Source organism: Oncorhynchus tshawytscha, linkage group LG05 (genome assembly GCF_018296145.1).
Source record: "Oncorhynchus tshawytscha isolate Ot180627B linkage group LG05, Otsh_v2.0, whole genome shotgun sequence".
In the NCBI taxonomy this organism is placed as follows: Eukaryota; Metazoa; Chordata; class Actinopteri; order Salmoniformes; family Salmonidae; genus Oncorhynchus; species Oncorhynchus tshawytscha.
Window position 1 is genome coordinate 18,200,814 of NC_056433.1, and position 12,023 is coordinate 18,212,836.

Genomic DNA, 12,023 nt, shown 5'->3' on the forward strand with positions numbered 1-12,023 from the left:
CTGCTTTCAATTGGCACGTTCATTGTTTGAATTTCGCGCTCCCTCATCCTTTGGCGGGCGAAAATGCCCGGTTCACTCTCACATACATGCACTCTATTGCGCGCGCCGATTTGGGGAACGTTCTTTTCCAATAGACACCAGTTGAAGCCGGTTCGTTTGTTTGCGATTATCATTGTTTTACATGATAAAAACATCATTTTGCTCGATTCTGCACTTAGTTTGACCAGTTTAGTCGACATATAATATGTAATTTTGAAGTTTGATTGCGCAAGAGTGCGGGACCAGAAGGAGCAGAAGTTATTTTGGGTGCATTTCAGCTGAAGCTGTTAGCATATGCTAATACAAAGACGCACAACTTGAAACCAAACGATGTATTGGGTAAGTATGACTCCTTCTACGTCTTCTGATCGAAGAACATCAAAGGTAAGGGAATATTTATGTGGTTATTTTGGGTTTCTGTGGACTCCAAACGTAGAGGAGACACTGCTAATATCTGAGCGCCGACTCATAGCATAGACTAGTGAACGAATTCTGTAACGTTAAAAATAAATGTAACACAGCGGTTGTATTAAGAAGAAGTGTATCTTTGTAACTATATGTAGAACATGTATATTTAGTCATGTTTATTGCTTGTTATCTGATGTTATCTGTCAGCTATCATAATTTCTCCGGACATTTTGAGTAGCATTTTTTGAAATGTCGTCATTGTAAACAGAGATTTATGGATATTAATGGCATATTATTGAAAAAAAAAAAAAGTACTGTGTAACATGTAATATTACTGTCATCTGATGAAGATTTTCAAAAGGTTAGTGAATTATTTATTTTTTAATCCTACTTTTAAATTTTATATTTTCTGGGACAAAATGGCCGCCGCTTGCCTTTTGTTTCGGTGGTGGTCTAATATAAATGTGTGCTATGTTTTCGCCGTAAAACATTTTAGAAATCTGACTTGCTGGGTAGATGAACAAGGTGTTTATCTTTCATTTGAGCTATTGGACTTGTGTAGGTGTGGAGGTTAAATATGTCTAAGAATATTTTTTAGCATTTTGCGTTATGCTAATGAGCTTGAGCCGTAGTCACGATCCCGGATCCGGGATGGGTAGCATCAAGAGGTTAAACTTAACTTATAAAAAACAATCAATCTTAACATAATCACTAGTTAAACTAGTAATGTCATCAACCATGTGTAGTTATCTAGCTTGTCCTGCGTTGCATATAATCGATGCGGTGCCTGTTAATTTATCATCGAATCACAGCCTACTTTGCCAAACGAGTGATGATTTAACAAGCGCATTCATGAAAAAAACACTGTCGTTGCACCAATGTGTACCTAACCGTAAACATCAATACCTTTCTTAAAATTAATACACAAGTCTATATTTTTAAACATGCATATTTAGTTAATATTGCCTGCTAAAATGAATTTCTTTTAACTAGGGAAATTGTGTCACTTCTCTTGCGTTCCGTGCAAGCAGAGTCAAAGTATATGCAGCAGTTTGGGCCACCTGGCTCGTTGCGAACTGTGTGAAGACCATTTCTTCCTAACAAAGACCATAATTAATTTGCCAGAATTGTACATAATTATGACATAACATTGAAGGTTGTGCAATGTAACAGGAAAATTTAGACTTAGGGATGCCACCCGTTAGATGAAATACGGAACGGTTCCGTATTTCACTGACAGAATAAACTTTTTGTTTTCGAAATGATAGTTTCCGGATTTGACCATATTAATGACCTAAGGCTCGTATTTCTGTGTGTTATGTTATAATTAAGTCTATGATTTGATATTTGATAGAGTAGTCTGACTGAGAAGTGTAGGCAGCAGCAGGATCGTAAGCATTCATTCAAACAACACTTTCGTGCATTTGCCAGCAGCTCTTCGCTGTGCTTCAAGCTGTTTATGACTTCAACTCCCGAGATTAGGCTGGTGTAACCGATGTGAATTGGCTAGCTAGTTAGTGGGGTACGCGCTAATAGCGTTTCAAATCGGTGACGTCACTCGCTCTGAGACCTTGAAGTAGTTGTTCCCCTTGACCTGCAAGGGCCACGGCCTGTGTGGAGCGATGGGTAATGATGCTTCGAGGGTGGCTGTTGTCGATGTGTCCCTGGTTCGGGGCAAGGAGAGGGACCGAAGCTATTCTGTTACACTGGCAATACTATAGTGCCTATCAGAACATCCAATAATCAAAATGTATATGAAATACAAATGGTATGGAGAGAAATAGTCCTATAATTCCTATAATAACTACAACCTAAAACTTCTTACCTGGGAATATTGAAGACAAGGAACCACCAGCTTTCATATGTTCTCATGTTCTGAGCAAGGAACTTAAACGTTAGCTTTTTTACATGGCACATATTGCACTTTCACTGTCTTCTCCAACACTTTGTTTTTGCATTATTTAAACCAAATTGAAGGTGTTTCATTATTTATTTGAGGCTAAATTGATTTTATTGATGTATTAAGTTAAAATAAAATAGTTCATTTAGTATTGTTGTAATTGTCATTATTACAAATAAATAAATAAACCGATTAATCGGTATCGGCTTTTTTTGGTTCTCCAATAACCAGTATCGGTATTGGCGTTGAAAAATCATAACTGGTCAACCTCTAGTCCACGGTGAGTAATAGCTTTTCTGATGTACAGAAGTTATTTTCGTTCATAAGATACGGTAGCAGCAAAATTATGTACACAATAAGTTAAAAAATAATTTAAACAAAACGCAAAAAAATAACAAAATAGCACAATTGGTTGGGAGAATGTCAAATGTCAGCCATGTTCTTCGGCGCCATCTTTTAGACACTGTTGTTGATACGTTCAATGTGATATAAATATTGTGACAGAAGATAGAAAGCAGAGACTTGGGGGTGCGGACACTCGCGCACACAGCTGTGAGGACGTACGGACCTTGACAGAAGATGGAATGAGAAGTATGTGGTCTCTGGAAGACCACAAAAACACACACACATTTCTATCTCTGAGCCCCCCTCCAGATTAGAATGTGAAATCCGGTGGCATTTTCACTGTAACCAAAGTGAGGCTGTATGCACAAGGCAAATATTTAGAGAGACCTGGCCTGGCTGACATCCTTTGGACAAATGACCACTGAAGGAAGGTCATATGTTTAATACGAGACTGGGAGGAGTCTGACACCAGCAGCCAAAGTAAAGAATCAATTTCTAAAATCTCTTAGTCGAATACAGTACCTGGCAGGAACTGGGCTCTTCTTAAGGAGTAGATCATGTTATTATGTCCTGTATAAGACTAGAGCTCATTGCCTTACAGTATGTGTCCCAGTCCATCAACTTGAAGCTCATGTTGAAAAAAATCTAAAATGGGGTTTTACATTTTTTAGGTAGGTGAGCTTTTGAATTATCAATGGACATAAAACTGCACACACAAAACTGTTGTGGTGACATGATAGCAACCTGCTGATAGTCAACTAGCTTAGCTTTGAGCTGTACTTGTCAGCTCTTTATGTGATCAACTTGACAGGCATATACAGCAACACCATTGGAACATAATAACTGAGGCAAAATAAGTGACAGTGATGCTGTATCCAAAAAAGCCCCAAGGCATACAGTATCTCTGCTACATTATGCAATAAGATCTCTCCCAGTATCTCTGCTACATTATGTAATAAGATCTCTCCCAGTATCTCTGCTACATTATGGAATAAGATCTCTCCCAGTATCTCTGCTACATTATAGAATAGGATATCTCCCAGTATCTCTGCTACATTATGTAATAAGATCTCTCCCAGTATCTCTGCTACATTATGGAATAAGATCTCTCCCAGTATCTCTGCTACATTATAGAATAGGATATCTCCCAGTATCTCTGCTACATTATGGAATAAGATCTCTCCCAGTATCTCTGCTACATCATGGAATAAGATCTCTCCCAGTATCTCTGCTACATTATAGAATAAGATCTCTCCCACATTATAGAATAAGATCTCTCCCACATTATAGAATAAGATCTCTCCCAGTATCTCTGCTACATTATGGAATAAGATCTCTCCCAATATCTCTGCTATAGTATGGAATAGCAGCAGCCACTGACTGAGGCTATATCTGCCAACGTGGCGAGGACTGGAGGAGGTATGAATATTTGAGTGACTGGGTCATTGTGTTACATACATACTGCATCCATTCCTGGCAGGAACGCAGTCCAGATGGGGGAGCATACCAGAGTTTGTGCACACCTTTAGGAACCAACCGTGATTAAATATCAGCTGCCTGAGCAGGAAAACTACGATCACGTGTGGATAACAGATCAAATTAGAAATACTGACAGCTAATATGAACCTAGTTTAAACCCTAATATGTCTGCAAGTAGAGGTGGTGTGATGGTCACCACCTGTCTTGATGCTAGTTTATCTTACTGGTTTCAGAAGAGATTTGATTTGATGTTTGGGTTTTATCTTCTGGAAGACAACTCCACAAGTAGTGCTTTTCTCATCCTAAAAAAATGAAATAATTTGCAGTAACCACCATCATGAGATTCCACTAGGCTATAAAGTCCACAGCCCTGTAATGTTCTTTATGATGTCGGCAGAGAGCTGATCTACAGTGTTTACTGATGGTGGAGTGTACTGATGGTTTTCTGGGAAGTGTGATCCTGTATGGACAGGCAGACATACAGACAGGCAGGGAAGCAGGTACTCACCCAGGGTCCTGAAGGGCCTCTGTTGGGGCACCAGTGAGAAGAACCCAGGCTTCAAGGCGTTGGTGATGATGATGTCAAACAGCTCCTCCCAGTCCTTCCTGCAACAGCCAATGAGAAACAAACCCCTGATTATTAAAATGCATCAGCAAATACTGAGAGATCAAAACCTGTCCGCTATCCAATTGGATTTGTGTTGCACACAAAAACTCTTACTTGAACTAAACATTGGCGATTTGATGAAAAACATGAACCATAAACAGTGTATTTATGAAAAGGGCATGAGGAAAATGTTAAGGAACCTCTTAAGGATCGGCCCTCTTTTTAAAAATTTGCGCTTAAAATGACATACCCAAATCTAACTGCCTTTAGCTCAGGACCTGAAGCAAGGATATGCATATTTTTTTGATCCCATTTGAAAGGAAACACTTTTGACATTTGTGGAAATGTGAAATGCATGTAGGACAATATAACACATTAGATCTGGTAAAAGATGATACAAAGGGAAAAAAAGTTTTTTTTTTTGTACCATCATCTTTGCAATGCAAGAGAAAGGCAATCATGTATTATTCCAGCCCAGGCACAATTGAGATTTTGGCCACTAGATGGCGGCAGTGTATGTGCAATGTTTTAGACTGATCCAATGAACCATTGCATTTCTGTTCAAACTAGTATCAAGACTGCCCAAATGTGGCTAATTGGTTAAATAATAACTATTAATACAATTCATAACTGTGCACTCTCCTCAAACAATAGCATGGTATTATTTCACTGTAATAGCTACTGTAAATTGGACAGTGCAGTTAATCTAACTTCTCTAGGGTAGGGGGCAGCATTCAGAATTTTGGATGAAAAGCATTCCCAAATTAAGGAACACTTTTTTTTTTGTTGAGAAAAACAAACGCCAAAAAAGACATACACTCATGGTAATTATTAACACTGGCTTAGTGTTAGCATCACACTCCAAGCACTAGCAGACATTCAGACCAGGGTCGCATCCTGTCTCCAGGAGTTTACTTGGACCTCCTCTCTGCTGACCTGGCTAGAGCTGATGGGGATTACACTATGAGAGAGAGACCTCTCACTGAAGCCCTACGTGGTCAGGTACAGTACTTACCCCGAGTGGAGGCCCAGGATCATTCAAAGCACTGCCTTTTGATATAAAACTCACAATTCTAAAGCTAGGTCATATGCATGCAGTACCTCATCTGTCTTAGAGTCATACACCCTGGCAGCTTCATTAAATAGTACCCGCAAAACACCCGTCTCAATGTCAATAGTGAAGAGACGTGATGCTGGCCTTCTTGGCAGATTTGCAAAGAAATAGCCATACCTCCGACTGGCCAATAAAAATAAAATATTAAGATGGGAAAAAGAACACAGACACTGGACAGAGGAACTCTGCCTAGAAGGCCAGCATCCCGGAGTTGCCTCTTCACTGTTGACGTTGAGACTGGTGTTTTGTGGGTACTATTTAATGAAGCTGCCAGTTGAGGACTTGTGGGGTGTCTGTATCTCAAACCAGACACTAATGTACTTGTCCTCATGCTCAGTTGTGCACTGGGGCCTCCCACTCCTCTTTCTATTCTGGTTAGAGACAGTTTGCGCTGTTCTGTGAAGGGAGTAGTACACAGCGTTGTACGAGATCTTCAGTTTCTTGGCAATTTCTTGCATGGAATAGCCTTCATTTCTCAGAACAAGAATAGATTGACAAGTTTCAGAAGAAAGTACTTTGTTTCTGGCCATTTTGAGCCTGTAATCGAACCCACAAATGCTGATGCTCCAGATACTCAACTAGTCTAAAGAAGGCCAGTTTTAACGCTTCTTTAAATCAGGACAACAGTTTTCAGCTGTGTTAACAAAATTGAAAAATGGTTTTCTAATGCTCAATTAGCCTTTTTCAATGATAAAGCTAACACAACCTGCCATTGGAACACAGGAGTGATGGTTGTGGATAATGGGCCTATGTACATCTATGTAGATATTCCATTTTAAAAAATCAGCCGTTTTCAGCTATAATAGTCATTTACAACATTAACAATGTCTACACTGTATTTCTGATCAATTTTATGGTATTTTAATGGACAAATAATGTGTTTTTCTTACAAAAACAAGGACATTTCTAAGTGACCCCAAACCTTTGAACAGCATTGTACATACATACATATACACACTTTCTTTAGAATATACAGTGGCTTGTGAAAGTATTCACCCCACTTGACAATTTTCCTGTTTTGTTGCCTTTACAACCCCCCCCCCCAAAAAAATATATATATTTTATTTCCAGGTTGTATCATTTGATTTACACAACATGCCTACCACTTTGAAGATGCAAAATATATATTTTTGTGAAACAAACAAGAAATAAGACAAAAAAACTGAAAACTTGAGTGTGCATAACTATTCACCCCCCCAAAGTCAATACTTTGTAGAGCCACCTTTTACAGAAAATACAGCTGAAAGTGTCTTGGGGTATGACTCTATAAGCTTGGCACATTTTGCCACTGGGATTTTTGCCCTTTCGTCAAGGCAAAACAGCTCCAGCTCCAGCTCCTTCAAGTTGGATGGGTTCCGCTGGTGTACAGCAATCTTTAAGTCATACCACAGATTCTCAATTAGATTGAGGTCTGGGCTTAGACTAGGTTATTCCAAGCCATTTAAATGCTTCCCTTTAAACCACTTGAGTGTTGCTTTAGCAGTATGCTTAGGGTCATTGTCCTGCTGGAAGGTGAACCTCCGTCCCAGTCTCAAATCTCTGGAAGACAAACAGGTTTCCCTCAATAATTTCTCTGTATTTAGCGCCATCCATCATTCCTTCAATTCTGACCAGTTTCCCAGTCCCTGCTGATTAAAAACATCCCCACAACATGATGCTGCCACCACCATGCTTCACAGTGATGTTGTTCTTGGGGTGATGAGAGGTGTTGGGTTTGAGACCAGACATAGCGTTTTCCTTGATGGCCAAAAAGCTACATTTTAGTCTCATCTGACCAGAGTACATTTTTCCATATGTTTGGGGACTATCCCACATGACTTTTGGCGAACACTTTAAGCAATGGCTTTTTTCTGGACGCTCTTCTGTGAAGCCCAGCTCTGTGGAGTGTACAGCTTAAAGTGGTCCTATGGACAGATACTCCAATCTCCGCAGTGGAGTTTTGCAGCTCATCTTTGGTCTCTTTGTTGCCTCTCTGATTAATGCCCTCCTTGCCTGGTCTGTGAGTTTTGGTGAGCGGCCCTCTCTTGTCAGGTTTGTTGTGGTGCCATATTCTTTCCATTTTTTAATAATGGATTTAATGGTGCTCCGTGGAATGTTCAAAGTTTCTGATATTTCTTTTATAACCCAACCCTGATCTGTACTTCTCCACAACTTTGTCCCTGACCTGTTTGGAGAGCTCCTTGGTCTTCATGGTGCCACTTGCTTGGTGGTGCCCCTTGCTTAGTGGTGTTGCAGACTCTGGGGCCTTTCAGAACAGGTGTATATAGATTGCACACAGGTGGACTTTATTAAATTAATTATGTGACATCTGAAGGTAATTGGTTGCACCAGATCTTATTTTGGGGCTTCATAGCAAAGAGGGTGAATACATATCATATCAAAGTTTATTTGTCACATGCGCCGAATACAACTGGTTACAGTGAAATGCTTACTTACAGGCTCTAACCTGTAAGTAAGTGCAAAAAAGGTATTAGGTAAACAATAGGTAAGTAAAGAAATAAAACAGTAAAAAGACAGTGAAAAATAACAGTAGCGAGGCTATATACAGCTGTGAGGCTATAAAAGTAGCGAGGCTACATACAGACACCGGTTCGTCAGGCTGATTGAGGTAGTATGTACATGTAGATATGGTTAAAGTGATTATGCATATATGATGAACAGAGAGTAGCATTAGCGTAAAAGAGGGGTTGGCGGGTGGTGGGACATAATGCAGATAGCCCGGTTAGACAATGTGTGGGAGCACTGGTTGGTCGGCTCAATTGAGGAAGAATGTACATGAATGTATAGTTAAAGTGACTATGCATGTATGATAAACAGAGAGTAGCAGCAGCGTAAAAGAGGGGTTGGACACACAATGCAAATAGTCAGGGAAGCCATTTGATTACCTGTTCAGGAGTCTTATGGCTTGGGGGTAAAAACTGCTGAGAAGCCTTTTTGTCCTAGACTTGGCACTCCGGTACCGCTTGCCATGTCATAGTAGAGAGAACAGTCTATGACTGGGGTGGCTGGGGTCTTTGGCAATTTTTAGGGCCTTCCTCTGACACCGCCTGGTGTAGAGGTCCTGGATGGCAGGCAGCTTAGCCCCAGTGATATACTGTATTGGGCCGTAGGCACTACTCTCTGCGGTCGGAGGCTGAGCAATTGCCATACCAGGCAGTGATGCAACCGGTCAGGATGCTCTCGATGTTGCAGCTGTAGAACCTTTTGAGGATCTCAGGACCCATGCCAAATCTTTTTAGTTTCCTGTGGGGGAATAGGCTTTGTTGTGCCCTCTTCACGACTGTCTTGGTGTGTTTGGACCATTCTAGTTTGTTGTTGATGTGGACACCAAATAACTTGAAGCTCTCAACCTGCTCCATTACACCCCCGTCGATGAGAATGGGGGCGTGCTCGGTCCTCCTTTTCCTGTAGTCCACAATAATCTCCTTAGTCTTGGTTACGTTGAGGGAATGGTTGCAGAGGTAGGTGTTTAGTCCCAGGTTCCTAAGCTTAGCAATGAGCTTAGTAATGAGCTTTGAGGGTACTATGGTGTTGAACACTGAGCTGGAGTCAATGAATAGCATTCTCACATAGGTGTTCCTTTTGTCCAGGTAGGAAAGGGCAGTGTGGAGTGCAATAGAGATTGCATCATCTGTGGATCTGTTTGGGGGTGGGTTGGAGTGGGTCTAGGGTTTCTGGGATAATGGTGTTGATGTGAGCCTGTACCAGCCTTTCAAAACACTTCATGGCTACAGACGTGAGTGCTACGGGTCTGTAGTCATTTAGGAGGTTGCCTTTGTGTTCTTGGGCACAGGGACTATGGTGGTCTGCTTGAAACATGTTGGTATAACAGATTCAATCAGGGACATGTTGAAAATGTCAGTGAAGATACCTGCCAGTTGGTCAGCACATGCTAGTTGGTCAGCACATGCCCGGAGCACACATGCTGGTAATTAATCTGGCCCCGCAGCCTTGTGTATGTTGACCTGTTTAAAGGTCTTACTCACGTCAGCTACGGAGAGCGTGATCACACAGTCATCCGGAACAGCTGATGCTCTCATGGATGACTCAGTGTTGCTTGCATCGAAGAGAGCATAGAAGTGATTTAGCTGGTCTGGTAGGCTCGTGTCACTGGGCAGCTCGCGGCTGTGCTTCCCTTTGTAGTCTGTAATAGTTTGCAAGCCCTGCCACATAAGACGAGCGTCGGAGCCGGTGTAGTATGATTCAATTTTAGCCCTGTATTGACGCTTTGCCTGTTTGATAGTCCGTCGCAGGGCATAGCAGGATTTCTTGTAATCATCCGGGTTAGATTCCCGCACCTTGAAAGCGGCAGCTCTACCCTTTAGCTCAGTGCGAATGTTGCCTGTAATCCATGGCTTCTGGTTGGGGTAAGTACGTCTGTATTTTTTATCATAGGTACACTTCAACTGTGAGAGACGGAATCTAAAACAAAAATCCAGAAAATCACATTGTATGATTTTTAAGTAATTAATTTGCATTTTATTGCATGACATAAGTATTTGATCACCTACCAACCAGTAAGAATTCCAGCTCTCACAGACCTAGTTAGTTTTTCTTGAAGAATACTTTAGTATTGCCAGTGTAACAGTATAACTTCCGTCCCTCTCCTCGCCCCTACCTGGGCTCGAACCAGGAACACATCGACAACAGCCACCCTCGAAGCAGCGATACCCATCGCTCCACAAAAGCTGCGGCCCTTGCAGAGCAAGGGGAACAACCACTCCAAGTCTCAGAGCGAGTGACGTTTGAAACGCTATTAGCGCGCACCCCGCTAACTAGCTAGCCATTTCACATCAGTTACACCAGCCTAATCTCGGGAGTTGATAGGCTTGAAGTCATAAACAGCTCAGCGACGAGCTGCTGGCAAAACGCAGGAAAGTGCTGTTTGAATGAATGCTTATGAGCCTGCTGGTGCCTACCATCGCTCAGTCAGACTGCTCTATCAAATCATAGACTTAATTATAACATAATAACACACAGAAATACGAGCCTTAGGTAATTAATATGGTCGAATCCGGAAACTATCATCTCAAAAACAAGACCGTATTTTATCTAACGGGTGGCATCCATAAGTCTAAATATTCCTGTTACATTGCACAACCTTCAATGTTATGTCAAAATTATGTAAAATTATGACATTTAGGCAGCCCAAACTGTAATATTTGTTGTATTATTTGTTCTGTCTTTTCAAGTGGATTAAACTGAAATTGCAACCAACTTTCTTAGGCTTGTTTAAAAAAATAACAATATTTGAGATTATTTTGTTTTCAAATAACTGAAAGTGAGCAGTTGTCATCTGAATAAAAGGTAAAAGGCCATTCTTGAACACGGGGTGAGACATTCTTACTAATTTACCAGTATAACTAGTATTTAACTTTTTTATGACTGATGCCTTTAGTGAGAGGTCTTAAGCTTTAATATTTAATCATTTCTGTCCTCCGAATTCATATTTGTTATATAAATAGGCACTTTAAATTTGTCTGGCTTACCATTCAAAATAATATTGAATATTTTTTGCTCATATAATTTAACAGTCTGATGGCCTCGAGATAGAAGCTGTCTCTCGGTCCCAGCTTTGATGCACCTGTACTGACCTCACCTTCTGGATGATAGCAGGGTGAACAGGCAGTGGCTCGGGTGGTTGTTGTACTTGATGATTTCTTTGGCTTTCCTGTGATATCTGGTGCTGTAGGTCTCCTGGAGGGCAGGTAGTTTGCCCCTGGTGATGCGTTGTGCAGACCGCACCATCCTCTGGAGAGCCTTGCGGTTGAGGGAGGTGCAGTTGCTGTACCAGGCGGTGATACAGCCCGACAGGGTGCTCTCAATTGTGCATCTGTAAAAGTTTGTGAGTGTTTTAGGTGACAAGCAAAATTTCTTCAGCCTCCTGAGGTTGAAGAGGCGCTGTTGCACCTTCATCATGCTGTCTGTGTGGGTGGATCATTTCAGTTTGTCCGTGATGTGTATGCAGAGGAACTGAAAACTTCCCACCTTCTCCGCAACTGTCCCGTCAATGTGGATGGGGTTTGGGTGCTACCTCTGCTGTTTCCTGAAGTCCACGATCATATCCTTTGTTTTGTTGACATTGAGTAAGAGGTTATAACCCTGACACCACACTATGCTGATGGAAGTCT

At 41.3% G+C, this 12,023-nt stretch overlaps 1 protein-coding gene across 2 annotated transcripts in view; it reads right to left on the reverse strand.

The window, feature by feature from the left end:
• The window catches only part of LOC112250054 (5'-nucleotidase domain-containing protein 1), an 88,148-nt gene that overhangs the window by 18,133 nt on the left and 57,992 nt on the right, over positions 1–12,023 (reverse strand). For both annotated transcript variants that reach the window (XM_024419889.2, XM_024419891.2), the window contains exon 8: positions 4,680–4,777. In XM_024419889.2, coding sequence (XP_024275657.1) covers positions 4,680–4,777 — 98 coding nt within the window. The remainder of the gene's footprint in view (positions 1–4,679; positions 4,778–12,023) is intronic.